The sequence below is a fragment of the Phyllostomus hastatus genome, unplaced genomic scaffold (assembly GCF_019186645.2).
Source record: "Phyllostomus hastatus isolate PE091 unplaced genomic scaffold, TTU_PhHast_1.1 phas_scaffold_11, whole genome shotgun sequence".
Lineage (NCBI taxonomy): Eukaryota > Metazoa > Chordata > Mammalia > Chiroptera > Phyllostomidae > Phyllostomus > Phyllostomus hastatus.
The window spans coordinates 5,468,329-5,486,999 of NW_025334005.1; the positions used below are offsets into that span (position 1 = coordinate 5,468,329).

Consider the following 18,671-nt stretch of genomic DNA (forward strand, 5'->3'; position numbering starts at 1 on the left):
AGCAGCATTTGAGCATTTGTTCCCTGGCCTATGTCCTCAGTTCGGCTCAAATGAAGTCAAAAAAGTCTCTACAGGTTTGGACCTTTCTTACATTTACAAGATTTTAATAGGCCCAGTGTTTTAATAGTGGCGACCAGAGCCGATGGGGTCACTCTGGAACAGAAATGGCTGTGTGGTCGGATGGACTCCCGTGAAAGGCTGCTTCTCTTTAGCTAGAGGCGGTTTTTAAAACTTCCCACTGTTCCAGTGACAGGAAGTATTTTGTTTCCCACTCTGTAGACCACAAGTCTTCAGGAGATTATTTTGCAAGAAAACTTTTTTTCCCCTTAAGGAAGAATACTTAGGATGATCGATACGTCATGACGAGTGTGGGAAGAAAAAATAATTTTCCTTTTGTAGTTTCTGACTGGTCTAATAATTGAATGAAATTACTAGGAGGAAGTGACCAAATGTATTATGTTATATACATGTGGGGTTCCCAAAGAATAGGAGACCGGAGGACACATCAGCCATTTAAGGTTTACGTGTCATTCTGAACTACGGAGAGGGCGGCGGGGGTCTGGGGCTTCAAAGGGGATGTGGGCAATTCACAAGTAGGAGAGCAAGAGCAAACATTTGGTGAACACATTCTTGCCTGGCCTCCCAGAAACAAAAGGACACAGAGGGGAGTCTAACAGACTTGCTAGATTTCTCCCTGCTTGCTACACTTAGTTCTGGTGACGATACGATGATAGTTCCCTTCCTTGGAACAGGTTTTTCTGAATCCCTGTAGGCAGGTAAGGGGTGAGGGTGGGGGTAGGAGGCTCTTTAGTCATTTGTTAACAAAGACCGCTTAGAGCCCTGGCTCGGTAGCTCAGTTGGTTAGAGCATCCTCCTGATACACCAGGGTTGCAGGTTCTTAAAAATAACCAGCTTGGCCAGGTAGCTCAAACTGAAAAACGTATTCAAGACATCACGGAGCCCTGGCTTGTGTGGCTCAGTTGGTTGGAGTGTTGTCCCCATGAAGTGAAAAGTCACGGGTTCTACTCCCAGTCAGGGCACATACCTGGGTTACGGGTTCAATTCCCAGTTGGAGCACACATGAGAAGGCAACCTGTGAACCAAAGGGTCACTGGTTTGATTCCCAGTTGGCACATGTCTGGGTTGCAGGCCAGGTCCCCTGTAGAGGGTTTGTGAGAGGCAACCACACATTGATGTTTCTCTCCCTCTCTTTCTCCCTCCCTTCCCCTCAATAAATAAATAAATAAATAAATAAATAAATAAAATCTTTAAAAAATATACCCAAAAGGCATACTTTGTGGTGGCAAAACTCTGCCTCTTCTCAGGAGTTAGGGGGTGTGTTCATGGAATACCTCAGCTCAGGAAATATTTTTCTTAAAAAAATTTGATGTATGAGAGAGAGGGAGGGAGAGAAACTTTGGTTTGTCGTTCCACTTCTTTATGCATACATTGGTTGATGCTTGTAGTACCCTGCCCCAGGGCTCAAATCCACAGCCTCGGTGCACCGCCAGTGGGGGGGTGGAAAGGCAGGAAATACTTCAATCAACAATCTGGGAGACAGCCCACTGCCTTGGCACTTCATCCCTCCCGGGTCCCCATTGTCATCTGAGAAATGTGGGTCAGAGGATACCTGGAGTCAATCCGGAAGAGATGTAGAAAATTGCACCATGGCAATTGGATAACGTCTGTCAACCTTCGTTACTTAGGTGTAAAACAGGACAATACCATCTATCGCCTAGGATCTTAGTGAGGATTATATGTGACGGACCTAGAACTCAGGCCTGGCGCATGACAGCCCCTAGCTCTCCTCCATTCGTGTAACACGTATGTACTGAGCTATGGTTACTGGGTCCTGTGGCTGACGGATGGATGAACGAATATAAGGAGAAAACCTGGGCACAATGACTTGGAGTTCAAGGGGAAGGTCTCAAAGTCGCTCCCACGTGTTCCCACCAGGCTTCTGACTGCCGGCCCGGCACGCTGGACACGCCGGATATGACGTCACTCACTCCCGAGGTTCCCAGAACTAGGCGATGGGACCGGAAATTAACCGGGGCAGAGGGTGGTGTTGCAGACAAACCTGATGTTGGCCCCGGCGGGCTCGCCAGCCCCAGCTCCCGGGAGCCGGTCTAGAAGCGCGTGAGGAAGGCGGAGCAAGGGGCGGGGCCGCTGCAGGGGCGGGGCCTGCAGGCTGTCCGGCGCGGGGCGGGGACCTCTTGTCCCCGCGGGACCCCGCCTGCCTGGACGCCGGCGGCGGCACGGCCATGAAGCTGAAGCTGAAGAACGTGTTTCTCGCCTACTTCCTGGTGTCGATCGCCGGCCTCCTCTACGCGCTGGTGCAGCTCGGTGAGCGGGGCGGGGCGGGGGTGCGGCGGGCCTGCCCGCAGGCGCCCGCCGCCGTGCTTCCCGCCCTGGGGACGAACCCCAGTGCAGACACCATTCATCCGGCTCGGCCCTCCGACAGCCCTCTGCGGCTGCTGGGCGCACTCCCTTCTTCGGAGCGCGCCGCGGCTTCCCGCCGCATCTCGGGTGAAAGCCAGACTCCTTTCCAGGGCGTGCAGGGCCCCGCAGGATCCTGCCGCCGTCTGCCTCTCTAACCCACTCTCCCAACCCTCTCGCTCGCTCTGCTCCGGCCACTCTGGCTTCGTGACAGTTTCTCGAAAACCGCACGCTCATTGCTCTCTCAAGCTCTTAGCTTGTTCCCTCTGCCTGCGGTGCCTTTCCCCCAGCTCTTTCCTGCTGCCTCTTTCTCATCCTTCAGGTCTCAGCTCAGATGTGACCACCTCAGAGAGGCCTTCTCTGACCACCTTAGCTAGAGGAACGCGTTTTCCCCCGGATTCTCTTTTATTCTCTATGCTGTTGGCTTCCTTCTTCGCCCTTAGCACAATTTGTAACGTTCTTTGCTTAGTGACTGCCCCCTCCACTGAAGTGAAAGCGCTACCAGAACAGGGGTCATAACTGCTTTGCTTCCTGATGCACCCCCAGGAAGAGCATTCAATAAACATTTACCCAATAATGGAATTGATAAATTTAATGAGTCTTTGGTCGCACAGCCAAGGGAACAGATTGAACTCTGCCTCTTATGCAGGGATTGCCAGACAGGGCCACTGCATGATCCCCGGGTATTTGAAAGACTGCCCTGTTTTGGGGAGAGAGGCTTGTTCTTTATGGCTGCAGAAGGCACAGTTAGAACCACCGGGTAGAAAGGATGGAGGCACATAATCAGCTCAATATCCAAATGAAAATTGTCACAGATGGAATTTGTTGAAGTTGGAGAGGGGCTGGCAATCAAGCCAGTGAGCCGCCCACCACCAGAGGTGTAGAGACGGCTGTTAGCGGACCCGTAAGGAGGTTGATGCCCTGGCTAAATTGTATGAGATTGTGGCCCTTTGGGATGCTGAACATGCTGTGATTCTCTGCTCCCATCCCTGCTTCCTGGGACCAGGCCAGCCATGTGACTGCCTCCCTCCCTTGCGGGCAGCAGCAGAGCAGCTTCGGCAGAAGGATCTGAGGATTTCCCAGCTGCAAGCTGACCTCCATCGGCCAGTCCCTGCCCCTGCCCAGCCCCCTGAGCCTGAGGCCCTGCCTACTATCTATGTTGTTACCCCCACCTATGCCAGGTATGGGCTCTGGTGCACCCAACAGGCCCGCATGGACCCAGAGATTGGGGTTGATGTGGAGATTTGGGGGCGGCATTGGGCCGGGGAATGTTCCTCAAACTAGGGCATGCCAAATGACAGGACAAATGAACCAATCTTTACTCAGAGATTTTTTTTTTTTGGGGGGGGATGGTTATTTTCCAGTAAAAGAGACAGGGGTGTACTATGAAGTAGAATGCAAAATTCCTGACTAATTTTAAGGTAATAAAGTTGCAAGGAAATTTGAAGCTTGCCAATGAGTTCACTCTCTCTCCTTAAGGATCTTTTGGTGAGAAAGTTTGAGAACCCCTATCCAGCTTGGTCCTGTAGTCATACCCGGGTCTAGAAATAGTTATGCTATTATTTACAGTGTGTTTACTCTTACCAGGTGCTGTGCTAACTCAGTGCCTTACCTTTCCAAAAAAAAAATTAAAATGTAGCCTTTTTACTCACATTAAACCCAAGTGGGGAACTGTGGTTTTGGATCTGCAGCGGAAGGGCCTGCTAATTGCTCCCTGGAATCAGGTGGCTGAGCCACCTAGGCACAGGCCGCGCTAGACCCTGGCCCCCCCACACCCCTACCCCCACCACACGCACCCCACCCAGCCTGTGGCAGGCAGGCAGGCAGGCAGGCAGGCCAGTCTGAACAACGAAGCAGCCTAGAGCAGGCTGGGCCACACTTCCCAGTACTTTGTGCAAACCCCAGTCATCCTCCCCTGGAGGGGAGCGAGTCAAGGGCCTCCTCTGAACTCCTCTGCCTGGAAACCCAAGCACAGGAGGAAAAGAAGCTGGTCCTACCGGTGCGTTAGAAAATCGTCATTTCACCTTTAAGTCAACATTGTTTTAGAGCACTGTTATTCCCATTTTGCAGCCCAGGAAACTGAGACTTGGGGAGAGTGAGCCATTTTCCCCAGATGCCTCACCTAATTAGACACCTAGCCTTCGAACCCAGATCTGTCTGGTTCCAAAGGCTGGACCCTTTGCTTATAGTCCCCCACAGGGTTGGGGTTGGGGTGGGTGACAGGCACGATTGGAAGAACAGGGCAGGTGAGTGTCAGTGTGAAGTTGACAGGCGAGAAAGAGTTGGGGATTGGTTGGGGAAAGGCCGTGGGGATGCTAGAAGTGGTTCGGAAGAAGCTATGTCTGCTAGCTGGAGTGGGCAGATGGTGTCCACCCCTTTCCCTCCTGCTGCATCTTCCCCCTCCGCAGGCTGGTGCAGAAGGCAGAGCTGGTGCGGCTGTCCCAGACTCTGAGTCTGGTGCCCCGGCTGCATTGGCTGCTGGTGGAGGATGCCGAGGGCCCTACCCCACTGGTCTCGGGGCTGCTGGCTGCCTCTGGCCTCCTCTTCACACACCTGGCGGTCCTTACTCCCAAGGCCCAGCGGCTCCGGGAGGGCGAGCCAGGCTGGGTTCGTCCCCGCGGTGTAGAGCAACGGAACAGGGCTCTGGACTGGCTCCGGACTGGAAGGGGCGCCATAGGGGGCGAGAAGGACCCACCTCCCCCAGGGACCCGGGGAGTTGTGTACTTTGCTGATGATGACAACACCTACAGCCGGGAGCTCTTTGAGGAGGTGAGCTCTGGGATGGGGCTGGGAAAGAGGCTGGGTGGCCCAGCTCCCTCTGTTGCCTTGGTTACCCTGGTTGCTCTAGGCTGCTGGGTGAGGAGGGGGGAACATGGAGGAGAGTGACCCAAGTGGCCCTTCGTGCTGCTCCCCTGCCCCTGGACCACCCCCTCTCTTTTTCTTGTCTCCTGACCTCTGTTAGATGCGCTGGACCCGTGGTGTCTCAGTGTGGCCTGTGGGGCTGGTGGGCGGCCTGCGATTCGAGGGCCCTCGGGTGCAGGACGGCCGGGTCGTGGGCTTCCACACGGCGTGGGAGCCCACTCGGCCCTTCCCAATGGATATGGCGGGATTTGCGGTCTCCCTGCCCTTGCTGTTGGCTAAGCCCAATGCCCAGTTTGATGCCACGGCTCCTCGGGGCCATCTGGAGAGCAGTTTCCTGAGCCACCTGGTGGATCCCAAGGACCTGGAGCCACGGGCGGCCAACTGCACTCGGGTAAGGGGGTGGAGGTGGGTCGAGTAGCTCTGGGGTGGGCAGGTGATGGGAGAAGTGGAGGGAGGCCCTGGGGAGGGGCATCAAAGGGCAGGTGCTGCAACCAGGAAGGACCCTCCAGAACTCAGCTACAACCTTGCTTACTCTCCTGAAGAGGAAGTCGGGAGCCAGCAGAAAAAGCTGGTCTGTTACCTGCTACTCTGTCTCTCAGAGTTCTGAGCACCGGTGTGGCCCAGAGAGGCGGAGGGATGAAGGCCCCGCTCTGGAGGCACAGAGGCTCCCCTCCAGCCTGCCCTTCGCACTCGGCAGCCAACGCTGTGTGTGTGTGCGGAGGGGGTTGGAGAACGCGGCCTCACTCAGGGCCCCGGGGTCCCGGCTGTGTGGCTGGGCCTGGCTCTAATGGCAGCCCTCCCGGGACAGGTCCTGGTGTGGCATACTCGGACAGAGAAGCCCAAGATGAAGCAGGAGGAGCAGCTGCAGCGGCAGGGCCGAGGCTCAGACCCAGCCGTGGAGGTGTGATGGACATCCCGCCCCGACTACAGCCTCATCAGGCACAGCCCTGTGGGCCTGGGCCCCCGGCCTGCCCAGGATGTGGTTTTCCAAGTCCTGACCCCTCAGAGCCAGGGTGGCCCTGTCCCTCTGCCATTGCAAGCCCTAGGGCGTGGCCCAGCTGCTTTCCCCCTCCCTCACCCTGCCATGTGGCACTGCCCATAAGCTGGGGACAAGCAGCCCTTGTGTTGAGCCTGGTTGGCCCTGTCTGGGGCGGAGCAAAGGACAGAAAGACTCAGGAGGGAGGGCAGCTGAGTAACTGGGTAACTTATTGGGGCTGGGCATGCACTGGGGGGCTGGAGGAGCTGGGCTGGACCCTCCCCACCTGAGCATGCTAACCCCTTCCTACCTCCACAGAATAAAAAAAAATATCAACCTGGAGGGGCCTCTGTTTTTTTTCTCATCTCTCGAGTCTGGCTCTTGCATTCTGATTCTTACTGGGTCAAGACCTTGGCGCCCTGGCTTCCGGCTCAGGCAGAAATCACTTCTCCGAGGGCCCCCATCCCCTCGAAGAGAAAGATCAATGGCTTCAGTCCGAGAGCTTTATTGCATCCGCACACCAGAAGCAGTCTCCAGCCCTTCCCGTGCCACTTTCCCGTCACCCTGTTTTCTGTTTCTGGGTGGTTCTGGCCACGGGGGCTAGGCCCTAGGACCCCTTGTTTCTCCTCAGTAGGTTCACTGATTATTCCAAACCCCCCTCACCCCAGGGACCACCCCCTGCCCCACCGGGGGCCCTGGTAAAAGAGTTGTGAGGTCTCCGGTCGGTCTCATCCACCCCTTCCCCGACCTCCCCCAGTCGCTGCCCCAAGCTCCAGGCCACTAGGCCTCAGGTAGATCCTCCTTAGGAGGTGCCTCTTCTGGAGGGGACTCCTCAGGGGCTGGCCTGTGGGCGGCCGCTCCCTGTAGCCACACTGTCTTCAGCATGTCTCTCAGCCCACCGGGGAAAAGATAGCCCTGGGTCTCTCCTTCCCCATCGATGACCCCTCCCAGCCCCTCCAGTGCTGTTTGCAGGTAGCGCAGGCCCAGGAGCACCAGAGTCTGGGGAAAGAAAGGGGAAGGAGGTCAGTGAGGCTCAGCATTTCCAGGGGCCCCAGAGTCAGAGGCCCAGATGGAGGGAGGCCGCAGCCACTTTGCTGACTCACCTGCAGCAGGAAGGTGACAGCCAGCATGCTGCCCAGCATGCTCGCCAACCCCTGCAGGTGCCCCAGCAGCACCCCGTGGCATCCTTGGGCCCAGAGGTTTAGGTTGGGCTGACGGGGATCGAAGAGGGGGTGGGCGTGGGGGTCTGAGAGCCGGGTTTGCAGGCAAGGCCTGGGCGAGTGGGGGTTGCAGCAGGAAAAAGGGACTCCGTCCATCAGGTATAGGCCTTCCACATTGCTCTGGATCTGGCTGCAAAGGGAGGGGCAGGGGTGTCAGGGGGTCTGGAGACAGAGGCCTTGGGGAGAAGCTTCGGGGCACAGGAGTTGAGAAGGGAAAAATGAGAGGAAGACATTTACTGACTGCTTTGCTCTGTGCCAGGCATGCATAATTCATTTGTCTTCACAGCAACTCTGTAAGGTGGGTGCTATTATTATCTCTGTGCTACGCAGGAGGAAAGGGCCCAGAGGAGCTTGGTAACATGCCCTGGGTCACACAGCCAAGAAATGGTCGAGCCGTAACCCATTCCCTCAATCACTGTGCCCTATTTATTGCCCGTGTGGGTGAGGTGCGGTTTTAAGGGATGGAGGAGGAGGAGGAGGGCGGAGAGGAGAGAAGCGAGTCACTCACTCAACTGTGTCCTGGTCATTGGGATCCAGGTAACGGCTGCTGACCCACTGGACCCCAAACCAATCCTTGTACCCGTGGCGCCCACAGCAGTGGTGCCTCAGCTGCAGCTCATCCATCAGCCGTTTGGCATGACAGTGTCCTGGCACCTCGGTGTCCTTGTAGTGAGCCATGGCAGCCCCCAGGCCTTCCTCCAGCCCTGCGTCCAGACTCCCAGGTAAAGCCAGGGCTAGTGCCAGGGCGAGGACCAGGAGCCCTCCACCTCCTGCAGTACCAGCCACCAGCAGTGGGCCCAGGACCCTTCGCCAGGGAGGGTATTGAGCTGCATCCAGACTGGCCCTGCTGGCTCCTGCACCCACCAGTCCGGTGCCCAGAGCCACTGCACCAGCTGCCAGGGCAACCTGGGGCAGGGCAGAGAACGGGCAGGAGGGAGCCAAGAAAGTGCGGAAGTGCCAAAGCTGGACCAGGAGGTGCCCGCTACACAGGAGAGTGAGGCCACCAGCCAGCGCCAGTAGCCAGGAGAGGAGCCAGAGCCCCTGCGCCAGACGGATCCGGGGCTGGAGGGGCAGCACCAGGGGCAGCACGGGCGCCATCTCCCATCTCTGCCCAGGGAAGAGCAGTGTTGTCAGGGACCCGTTGGCTGGGGCAGGACGCTGAGTCAGCTCAGCCCGGCTCGAGCTGGGCTAATGCCACCCTGACCCCAATACCCTGGGAATCCTCCCACCCCAGTTTAATAACCTGCAGCCCTATCCCCTCTGCCTGCCCCAATTCGGGATGCCTTGGCCTTGCCCCTTAGGAAGAGTCCCGCCTCCGGGCCCCTCCCGGAAGAGGGGTGGGGCTGGTCGGCTCAGCCCCCGAGGGGCTAGGGGCTGGGGGGCAGGGACACCCGAAGGACCCGGCTCCCTAGGGTGTCCCCAGGGAGTCCGGGGGCGGAGATCCCGGAAGGGCCCGGAGGGCGGAGGCCGGACTAGGGCCAGGGGGTCAGCGGGTTGGTCCCGCCCCATGCTGAGCCGCGGGGCCCGGACAGGGAGGGGTTACCAGGCTGCCCGGCCCCCCCTTGTCCCGCCCCCCCCTCCCGCGCTTCCTGGCGGCTCCGCGTCCGGCGCCTGTTTGTGCTGCGGCGCTGGGGCCCGGGACGGCCCCGCCAACCCACCCCCGGGAGCCGAGAGCGGCCCCGGGAGAGTCCGAGGCCCCAGCGGGCCCCGAAGACTGCATCCCCCGCCCCCTCCAGGACCTTTCCCCGAGCCCGACAGCGCCCCCGGGGGGTGGCACGGCACCTTTGCGCGCGTGCCCGGGGTGCTTCCCCTTCCCCTCTCCCTGGCCATGGTCCCCGCGGCTTAGACGCCTCCTCCGCCGCTGCCGCTCGGAGCAAGCCCGGGGGCAGGATGGACGGGGCCGGGGGGCCCGGTGAGTACGGGGCGGGTGTGGGCGGCGTGCCGCTTCCCGGAGCGCCCGGCCGGTGGGTCAGGCGCTGCTACTGCCTGCCGGCCGTCTAGTGGCGTCCCCGCGTGCTCCACGGACCCAGGGGCTCTGAGCATCCTCCACTGTTCCTCAGGTCGCTCTCCCTAGTTACTTGGGTCCTACTACTGTCATTTCGGACTTAGCCAACCTCGTCCTACCCCCACCCCCACCCCATGTTCCTCAGGGCACCTCGATGTTTCCCTGTCTCCTGTGTTACTCTGGGCCTCTTCTGCTGGTATTTTGGGTCTTTTTACTTTTGACCCCCACGGTTACCCTAGGACCTTCCCTATGGCTCTGTCTCCACTGGTGCTCTTTCCTGTCATTCTAGATTTCTTTTCCTGGTCCTCTGAGTCCCCAGAATGACTGCACTCTTGTGTCCCCCATTCTGTCCCCGTGCTGCCTGCTCAGTTTCTGTGCTTTCCCCTGAGACCCGAGCTTGCTGTGGGGTGGGCCCTGTCGCGTCCCTCACCAGTACTGCGACTCCCGAGGTGGTCCCCACGTTCCTCGGCAGTGCTCTGTATTTCCCCCCCGCCCCCCGTACTCCATGGTACACCCTGCCTTTGCGGAGGCTGGGACGGCAGCAGGAAAGGAGCTTTGCCAGCCTCTTTGCCTGCCCTGCCAGAAGGAGGCCCTTGATCCTCCACCACCGGTCTCCTCCCCTCTGAGCAAGCCTTCAAGCCTGGGGCTGCTTTCAGGGGGCAGTCCCGTCGGACAGATGCAATGTTGGGGGCAGAGAGAATCACCTCGACTCACTCCCCAGGTGGCGGTACATTCTGAGTGCTCCTTGCCCCTTTGCCAGGTGAGGGCCCTGCTCAGGAGGCCCTGCAGTCCCTGAGCCGGCGGCTTCAGGTGCAGGAGAAGGAGATGGAGCTGGTGAAGGCGGCCCTGGCAGAAGCCCTTCGCCTGCTGCGGCTGCAGGCGCCCCCCACCTCCCTGCAGGACTCTGGCAGGATAGCTCCTCCGAGGGACAGGTTTGCATGTTGTCACACCCTCTCCCCCTCCTTCTCGGAACCTCAGAGGGCATCGGGTTGATTCACTGTCCCCTCGGCAGCCCTGCAGCCCCACCGGGACTGCCACCCTCGTGCAGCCCCTCCGTGGTGAGCCGAGGCACCCAGACGGAGACAGAGGTGGAGACGGAGCCACCCCCGGGAACCCCTGGCCTGAGCAATGGGCCCCCAGCCCCTCAGGGGAGCAGCGAAGAGCCCAGCGGGACCCAGTCTGAAGGAGGGGGCAGCAGCAGCAGTGGCACTGGCTCCCCTGGGGGCATTGGCTCCCCAAGTATTCTCAGGCTTGTACAGACCCCACAGCGCGCTGACTCGTGAGTGTCCTGTGGCGGAGGCTGGGAGGGGTGGGAGCACCGGGGGGCGCGAGTAGGGGCGGTGACCTTCACCTGCCCGCTGTGTTCCCGTCAGGGTGCGGAGAAACTCCTCCTCGTCCCCCTCCGAGCGGCCTCGACAGAAACTCTCCCGGAAGGCAGCTTCCTCGGCCAACCTGTTACTGCGGTCAGGGAGCACAGAGAGGTGGGCGAGGCTCCCCCGACCTGCCCCACCCCAGGCTCAGGCTCTTGGCTTTCCTCATCCCTCACTCGCTTCCCTCGGTGGGGTGGGGGGACCTCGTTGCCCAACAGGAAGAAAGGAACAAGCACTCCTGGGGCGCCTGCTGTGTACCGGGCACTGTGCTAAATCCTCGACCTCCTCCATCTCATTCAGTCCCACGACATCCTTGGGGGGTAGGTGGTCTCATGCTGTTCATTGTCCAGGTGAGGAAGCAGGCTCAGAGAGGGTAAGTCATTTGCCTGGGGTCACACAGCTAGAGGCAGGATTTGAACTTAACTCTTCCGGACTTAACTCCCTTGCCCTTTCCACTGCCTGGTAATGCACCTCCCGAGATTCCAAGAGCCTCCGTGATTTCCATGGATGATTGTTCTCAGTTTCAGTTGCCCCCTCCTCCAATTTACCAGATTTTACTTTTAGAGAGAAAGGAGAAATCCCAGTGGCTGAGCACAGTTGTCTCAGAGTGCCTAAAGGCCCCAGGACATCCGGGTGCTCGTTCTAGCCCTATCCTTGGTCTCTCCTTTATTCTACGGAGAGATAGTACCACCCTATAATTATCTGATGACAGTGACGTGTGGAATGCTCACTTTCCCCTGGAGAGATAAGGATTTTTCTTGTTTACCTCCTAGATCTCTGAAAGGCAGGGCTGCTGTGCCTTCCGGAGTCACTCCCTCCCGTTTTGTAGACGGGGAAATGGAAAGGCCCACAGCCCGAGCCCTGGTGGTCTGGAGGAAGGGGCTCCTCCCTGTCACCCCGCACGGCTTTGTGCCTTGTGCTAGGTGCTCAGCCCTTTAGCCCCTGCCTCCCCATTTCTTAAATGGAGCTGAAATTTCCCATCTGCTCTAGGGCCCTAAATGCCCAGAATGTCAACTAGAGCCTGCAGAGGTGACCGTGGTCGCTGCAGCAGCACCCACCTTCTTGTGCTCTGCCCCTCCACTTTTAGGTCTTGGGACCTGACCCCAACCCTTGATGCCTTTTTCTCTTCCCAACAGCCGTGGGGGGAAAGACCCCCTCTCCAGCCCTGGGGGTCCTGGATCTCGGAGGAGCAATTACAATTTAGGTAAGTGCAGAAGCATCTGGAAGAATTTGGATGAAAGAGTTAGGATTTGGGCTAGAGCCCCAGGATCTACTTTGGGGGTACCTGTCAGGTCTGGTGGGTAGAGTTCTGCTCTGGCTTTCCTGGAGGGAGGCTGCAGGGTGGCAGTTGACACCCCCCCCCCTTTTCTCTGTAGAAGGCATCTCAGTGAAGATGTTCCTTCGCGGCCGCCCAATTACCATGTACATCCCATCTGGCATCCGCAGCCTTGAGGAGCTGCCCAGCGGCCCACCCCCGGAGACCCTCAGCCTTGACTGGGTGTATCCTGCCCCTCCCAGCCCATGGGAACCATTTTTCCCATCTTGGGACACCCCTGCCTTCTTCTTTATGGTTTCTTCCTGGGTCTGCAGGGACAGGGAACTCTGAATCCTCCCTCCCTCGCTATCCTCTGCCCATGGCCCTGCCAGCCAGAAGCCCTGTGCTCCTTGCTCCTTCATCCCGCCCTCTATCTGACCCTTTCCTTGACCGGGATCCCCGCTCCAGCTATGGGTACAGGGGTCGTGATTCCCGTTCTAATCTGTTTGTGCTGCGTTCTGGGGAGGTGGTCTACTTTATCGCCTGTGTGGTGGTGCTGTACCGGCCTGGGGGAGGCCCAGGGGGTCCTGGAGGTGGCGGCCAGAGACATTACCGGGGGCACACGGACTGCGTTCGATGGTGAGGGTCCCGGGGACGGGGAGTGGGGAGCTCTAGGCCTGGGGTCGATGGGCTTGGCAGGAAAGGGGGTTGGGCAGGCGTGGAGGAGCCAGAGAGAGAGAGTTGTCTTGCGGCTCTGCAAGCATAGCGGTGTCCTGGGTGGTCTTGAGCGACCCTCCCCCTTCCTCAGAGTGTCTTCTCCCCGACCTAGCCTGGCCGTTCACCCTGATGGTGTTCGCGTGGCCTCAGGACAGACAGCTGGAGTGGATAAGGATGGGAAGGTAAGGGCAAAACCCAATGCAGGCAGCCAGGATGAAGTTCCGCCCAGCTGTCCCTCACACCCACCCCCCCTCCGCCCCCCCCCCCCCGACCGCTTCTCTCGTTCCAGCCCTTGCAGCCTGTGGTTCACGTCTGGGACTCGGAGACGCTGCTGAAGCTGCAGGAGATTGGACTGGGGGCCTTCGAGCGGGGCGTGGGCGCCCTGGCCTTCTCCGTTGTGGTGAGCTGGCCCCGAAGCCTGTAGACCCCCCTTCTCGCACTCCACTAGGAAGCCTCAGACTGGCCCCCCTGAACTCCGCCATGGTGGTTCTCCTGAGAGAGGGACACGTGTCCACTGCTTCCCTCCCAACCTGTCACACGTCCCTTGCTTAATGACCACGGGCTCCCGGGCCGCTAGCTGTCACTCAGCCCTCGCAATGCGTGCCCTCTGCAGGACCAGGGCGCTTTTCTGTGCGTGGTGGATGACTCCAACGAGCACATGCTGTCCGTGTGGGACTGCAGTCGGGGCGCAAAGCTGGCTGAGATCAAGGTGAGGAGTGCGGGTGGCCTGGGGGCGCCGAGGGCTGGGGGCGGGAGCAGTGGGGTGCAGAGAGTCCAGGCTTACCCGGCCTCTCCGAGGCTGTGAAATGGGGACTATGGAAGCTCTGCGCTCACAGGAGATAATGTTAGGCAATTGGGTGACTAATCATGAGTGGCCAGGAGCAGTGCTCTTAGGGGACCGGGGTCTGGAAGGAGGGGCACCCTGGGGTTTCTGGACTTCCGCAGACCAGCTGTCAGGTGCAGGTGAGGAGAGCCGAGTGGAGTGAGGGTGCTCAGGGCTCGGGGTGGCTGAACCCAGTGTCTTCCCTTCAGAGCACGAACGACTCCGTCCTGGCTGTGGGCTTCAGCCCTCGTGACAGCAGCTGCATTGTCACCAGTGGGAAGTCCCATGTCCACTTCTGGAACTGGAGTGGTGGAGTAGGGGTTCCTGGGAATGGGGCCCTCACGCGGAAACAGGGTGTCTTTGGGGTGAGTGTGGATGGGGCCAGGGTGGTGGAGGGAGGGCAAAATGCAGGTGGAAATGTTGGTCTGAGGATCACAGACCCTAATGCTACTCAACTCCCAACCGTCCCGGGACTTTTGGTTTTTGCCCTATCTCTTGATCTCTTCTCTCCCCTAGAAATACAAGAAACCCAAGTTTATCCCTTGCTTTGTGTTCCTCCCGGATGGAGACATTCTCACTGGGGACTCAGAGGGGAACATTCTCACCTGGGGGCGGAGCCTGTCAGATTCCAAGACCCCAGGCAGGGGCGGGGCCAAAGGTATGTGGCTGAGGGTGGCCTCTGGGAGGTCTGGTATCCTAGAGGGCCCATGGGAGTTGACAGTTCTCTGTGGGCCCATCTCAAAAGGTAGGGGGTGGCATGGCAGAGAATAAAGGGCTGGGGCTTTGGGGTCTGCCAGACCCTGGGTTCAAATCCCAGTGTTGCCACCAATGGGCCTTTAGGAAGTTACCTCGCTTCTTTGAGTCTCAGTTGTCCAGTCTGTGAACTGGGGAGAATAATAGCCAAGGATCAGAAATGGTCATCAGTAGGCTCAACGCCTGGGGCCTATTACTTTAGTGTGACTGCCTCAGACTGCTCCTGTTCCCCACTTCCCTGCACCCCAAGAGCCTGACCTGTGCAGGACTTTGCCCACAGAGACCTATGGGATTGTGGCCCAGGCCCATGCTCATGAAGGTTCCATCTTTGCCCTGTGTCTCCGGCGGGACGGGACTGTGCTGAGCGGTGGCGGGCGGGACCGCCGGCTGGTGCAGTGGGGGCCCGGTTTGGTGGCCCTCCAGGAGGCTGAGGTGAGAGCTGGGCAGGGGTTGAAGGAGGGAGGGGAAAGAGGAATGGCCAGTGGGGCCCTAACTTCCTTCTTTTCTTTTAAAAAAATATTTATTTATTTGTAGAGAGAGGGGAGGGAGGGAAAAGGAGGGAGAGAAACATTGATGGTTGCCTCTCACAAGCCCCCAGCTGGGGACCTGGCCTGCAACCGAGGCATGTGCCCCGACTGTGAATCCAACCAGTGACTTATCACTGTGTGGGGCGACTCCCAACCCACCGAGCCACGCCGGTCAGGGCAGGCCCCTGACTTTCTGCTCGCACTCCGCAGATTCCTGAACACTTTGGGGCTGTGCGGGCCATTGCCGAGGGCCCGGGCTCTGAGCTGCTGGTGGGAACCACGAAGAACGCGTTGCTGAGAGGAGATCTGGCCCAGGGCTTCTCTCCTGTGATCCAGGTTCGGGGGGGCCAGGGGCTCTTGGGAGGAGAGAGGGCAGAGCCGTTGGGGAGGGGCAGAGGTGATGGCGCACGCCTTTGCCGCAGGGCCACACGGACGAGCTGTGGGGGCTGTGCACACACCCCTTCCAGAACCGCTTCCTCACCTGCGGCCACGACAGGCAGCTCTGCCTGTGGGATGGGGAGAGCCATGCGCTGGCCTGGAGCATCGACCTCAAGGTAGAGCCCTGAGCCCCTGGATCCCCAGTGCCACAACCACCATGACTCCTGTGGCCACCGCTACTTCCCCAATATCCCCTTCCCTTCTGCTTCCCAGAAGCAGCCAGTGTGTACTGGTATGGCTACTGAAACGTTCATTCTTCTGTGCTGATGCCTCCAGTACCCCTCGCTCCCTTGATCCAGCCGCTGGTGGTTGATCTCTGACCCAGCTGGGAGCCTCCGTTCTGGTTGTTAAATATTTTGAATATCACCTCCTGTTTGGTCTCTAGCGAAACCATGCCTGCACCCCAGGTGTACTGCCCTCTCTTCCTGTCTCCCCGTTGGGAGGAGGTGGCTTTGACGTTACCAAGATGACAAGGTGCCTGTCTTGGTTCCCTCGCTAGAAAGGCATTTTCTGGAATTCATCTTCTCTCCCCTCCCAGGAGACTGGTCTCTGTGCTGACTTCCACCCCAGTGGGGCAGTTGTGGCCGTAGGACTGAACACAGGCAGGTGAGAGGCAGTCGGGGGAAAGCAGGAGGGAAGGAAGGGTTCCTGGTCATGGGGTGTGTGCATGTGCGTGCGTGAAGGAGCGTGATTACTGCCTGCTCAGGAGCCCCATCTGCACCTTCCTGTTCCTCTGTGCTTCTCCCTGCAGCCCAGCCTTCCCCTGCTCTCCTGCGGCTGCTGCTGGCACACCCTCCCCCAGCCACTCTCCCCACCAAGCCTGGGAGCGCAGGAGGTGGCCGCTCAGGATAGAGAAGCTCAGGATAGAGAAGCGGCGGAGATGGGAGGGGCAGAGGGGAGGCTAACACAGAAAAGTGAAAGGTTTACAGACTTCTTAAGGCCCTTTGTAGCCCAGTCCCGTATTCCTTTCTCAGGCAGCATCAGAATCCTCTCAGCTTTTACCTGCCCCTTAGCCCCTTCCCACTTCCCAGCATAAGACTGCAGTGGGGGACCTTTCTGTCTACCCCACAGCTTTTCTGTGGGTGTTCGTCTCTCCAGCTTGTCAACGTGGGGGCCCAGGACAGGTATATTCACACCTGCTTTCTGACCCCTCCCTGCCAGGTGGCTGGTTTTGGATACGGAGACCAGAGAGATCGTGTCTGACATCACCGATGGCAATGAACAGCTCTCAGTGGTTCGGTACAGCCCAGGTGGGAGCCGCCCCCACCCTGGCCCCACACCTGTCCCTGGCCCTTCCTTCTCTGAGTGACTGTCTTTGTAGATGGGGTATACCTGGCCATTGGTTCCCATGACAACATGATCTACATCTATAGCGTTTCCAGTGATGGTGCCAAGTCCAGCCGCTTTGGCCGCTGTGTGGTAAGAAAGCTGGGTTGCAGGGTGGGGTGTTGCCACAGCAGATGAACTTCTCAGGGGGTCCAATGCACTACGGGGGCTTGGGGGATGGGAAATGGGGGCTCTATTTTTAGTCTCTTGACCCTTGCTCCCAGGGTCACTCCAGCTTTATTACTCACCTTGACTGGTCCAAGGATGGGAACTTCATCATGTCCAATTCTGGGGACTATGAGATCCTTTACTGTGAGTGGCAATAGGGTGGGCATGGGGAGAGGGTCATTGGGGTGGGTTCTGTTTGTGTGTGGGGAGGCTCCTGAGTGGGAGGGGATGAAGGAGGATAGGCGGGGAGCTCCAGGAGGAGCTGTGGGGGAGAGGTGGAGAGGGGTTGGAGTCGGACTTATACACATAGGAGAAATTTTGTGATTTGGGGAAAAAAAAAAAACACATTCAGTTTCACACCGGGTTTCATTCCCATGAGGATTTGAGCAAGTTGAAAATACACCAAGATTGTTTAGGAAAAGTTTCTCAGGGCCGGTGTGGGAGGGATCGTCTTGTCTAGGGAGAAGGAACTGATGAGAAGCTCTTAGCAGAACTTCAGGGGGAACTCAGGAAGCACGTTGGGCTGCGTTTTGCCTTGGGCTGAGGGCCACAGTGGTGACCAGATCACACGCCCTGGCTTCAAGTCAGTCTCACCAACCTGGCCTTCCTGGTAGCTTCCCCGTGGAGGATAGGGTGAGGGCTGAGCTGAGTGGGCTACCTCTCCCTGGGGGATGTGGCCGCAGGCTGCAGGCTGCATTCCCAGCATCCTCTCCACTCGCCTGGGAGAGGGCTGAGCTGGGTGGGCTTCCTTTGCCCAGGGGACGTGGCTGGAGGCTGCAAGCTGCTGAGGAATCGCTATGAGAGCCGAGACCGGGAATGGGCCACCTACACCTGCGTGCTGGGCTTCCACGTCTATGGTGAGCAGGGGTCCAGGGGTGTGGAATCCTGCGGGGGGATGGGGGGACAAGGTGGAGCCTGCCCTGGGCTTGGAATGCTGGGCGTCAAGAAACCGGCAGGTCCAGCCCAGGAAGGCCCCTCAGGCCGGCGGCCCTCCCTGGGAAGGATTGTCTGGAACGTGGCTGGTGGGTGGCCGCGGCTAACAGAGCGCCAGAAACGGTGAAGCTCTGGGTTGTGGGTGGAGGCGGCAGGGAGGCTGGGCTGAGACCAGCCGATGTGTTAGGCGTGTGGCCAGACGGCTCGGATGGCACCGACATCAACTCCCTGTGCCGCTCCCACAACGAGCGTGTGGTGGCCGTGGCCGATGACTTCTGCAAAGTGCACCTCTTCCAGTACCCTTGCGCTCGCGCCAAGGTGAGGCCTCCTGGGACCTGGGGGGTGGGGTGGGGCGGGAGCGGCTGGGCCGGGGCTCCGCATCCTTCGCAACTCCACCTTCCCCCGAACCTAGGCGCCGAGCCTCGTGTACGGTGGGCATGGTAGCCACGTGACCAGTGTCCGGTTCACCCACGATGACTCGCACCTCATCTCTCTGGGCGGCAAGGACGCCAGCATCTTCCAGTGGCGAGTGCTGGGCGCCGGGGGCTCGGGACTGGCGCCTGCCACGCCCTCTCGAACCCCGTCTCTGTCCCCAGCCTCCTCTCTTGACGTCTGACCGCTGCGGGACGGGACCCACCAACCCTGCAGGACGGCCCCGCCCTTCTCGACCCCTCAGGACCAAGGGCCGACTTTTCCTTGACTTAGAGACATTCCCGATCGTGCATTTCCCTGGAGGGGGCGAACGGCACCCCTGCACACACTGTATAGACCCGCTGGCTGAGCCGGGCAGCTCCAGCCTGCGCCCTGACTCCCGCTGCCTGCTGAGGGGCAATAAACCAAAAGCAAAGTCGCCTCCCAG

General features: G+C 59.2%; 3 protein-coding genes across 3 annotated transcripts; 2 read left to right on the forward strand and 1 right to left on the reverse strand.

The window, feature by feature from the left end:
• Nucleotides 1–2,027: 2,027 nt before the first annotated feature.
• On the forward strand, nt 2,028–6,617 carry B3GAT3 (beta-1,3-glucuronyltransferase 3). Its single transcript, XM_045855444.1, has 5 exons — nt 2,028–2,346; nt 3,446–3,620; nt 4,848–5,208; nt 5,402–5,692; nt 6,110–6,617. The coding sequence occupies exons 1-5, from the start codon at nt 2,265–2,267 to the stop codon at nt 6,206–6,208; spliced, it is 1,008 nt and encodes a 335-aa protein (XP_045711400.1). The 5' UTR covers nt 2,028–2,264; the 3' UTR covers nt 6,209–6,617.
• A 149-nt stretch (nt 6,618–6,766) lies between these two features.
• Nucleotides 6,767–8,937, reverse strand: ROM1 (retinal outer segment membrane protein 1). Its single transcript, XM_045854722.1, has 3 exons — nt 8,006–8,937; nt 7,381–7,627; nt 6,767–7,276 (listed from the first exon to the last, which is right to left on the reverse strand). The coding sequence occupies exons 1-3, from the start codon at nt 8,593–8,595 to the stop codon at nt 7,058–7,060; spliced, it is 1,056 nt and encodes a 351-aa protein (XP_045710678.1). The 5' UTR covers nt 8,596–8,937; the 3' UTR covers nt 6,767–7,057.
• A 158-nt stretch (nt 8,938–9,095) lies between these two features.
• Nucleotides 9,096–18,664, forward strand: EML3 (EMAP like 3). The gene is made up of 22 exons (XM_045854719.1): nt 9,096–9,409; nt 10,263–10,434; nt 10,515–10,781; nt 10,876–10,983; nt 12,009–12,076; nt 12,249–12,372; nt 12,596–12,766; nt 12,957–13,026; nt 13,134–13,244; nt 13,458–13,553; nt 13,877–14,032; nt 14,184–14,325; nt 14,701–14,852; nt 15,158–15,283; nt 15,370–15,501; nt 15,924–15,991; nt 16,547–16,635; nt 16,707–16,804; nt 16,936–17,023; nt 17,638–17,736; nt 18,000–18,130; nt 18,225–18,664. The coding sequence occupies exons 1-22, from the start codon at nt 9,388–9,390 to the stop codon at nt 18,426–18,428; spliced, it is 2,694 nt and encodes an 897-aa protein (XP_045710675.1). The 5' UTR covers nt 9,096–9,387; the 3' UTR covers nt 18,429–18,664.
• Nucleotides 18,665–18,671: the final 7 nt, after the last annotated feature.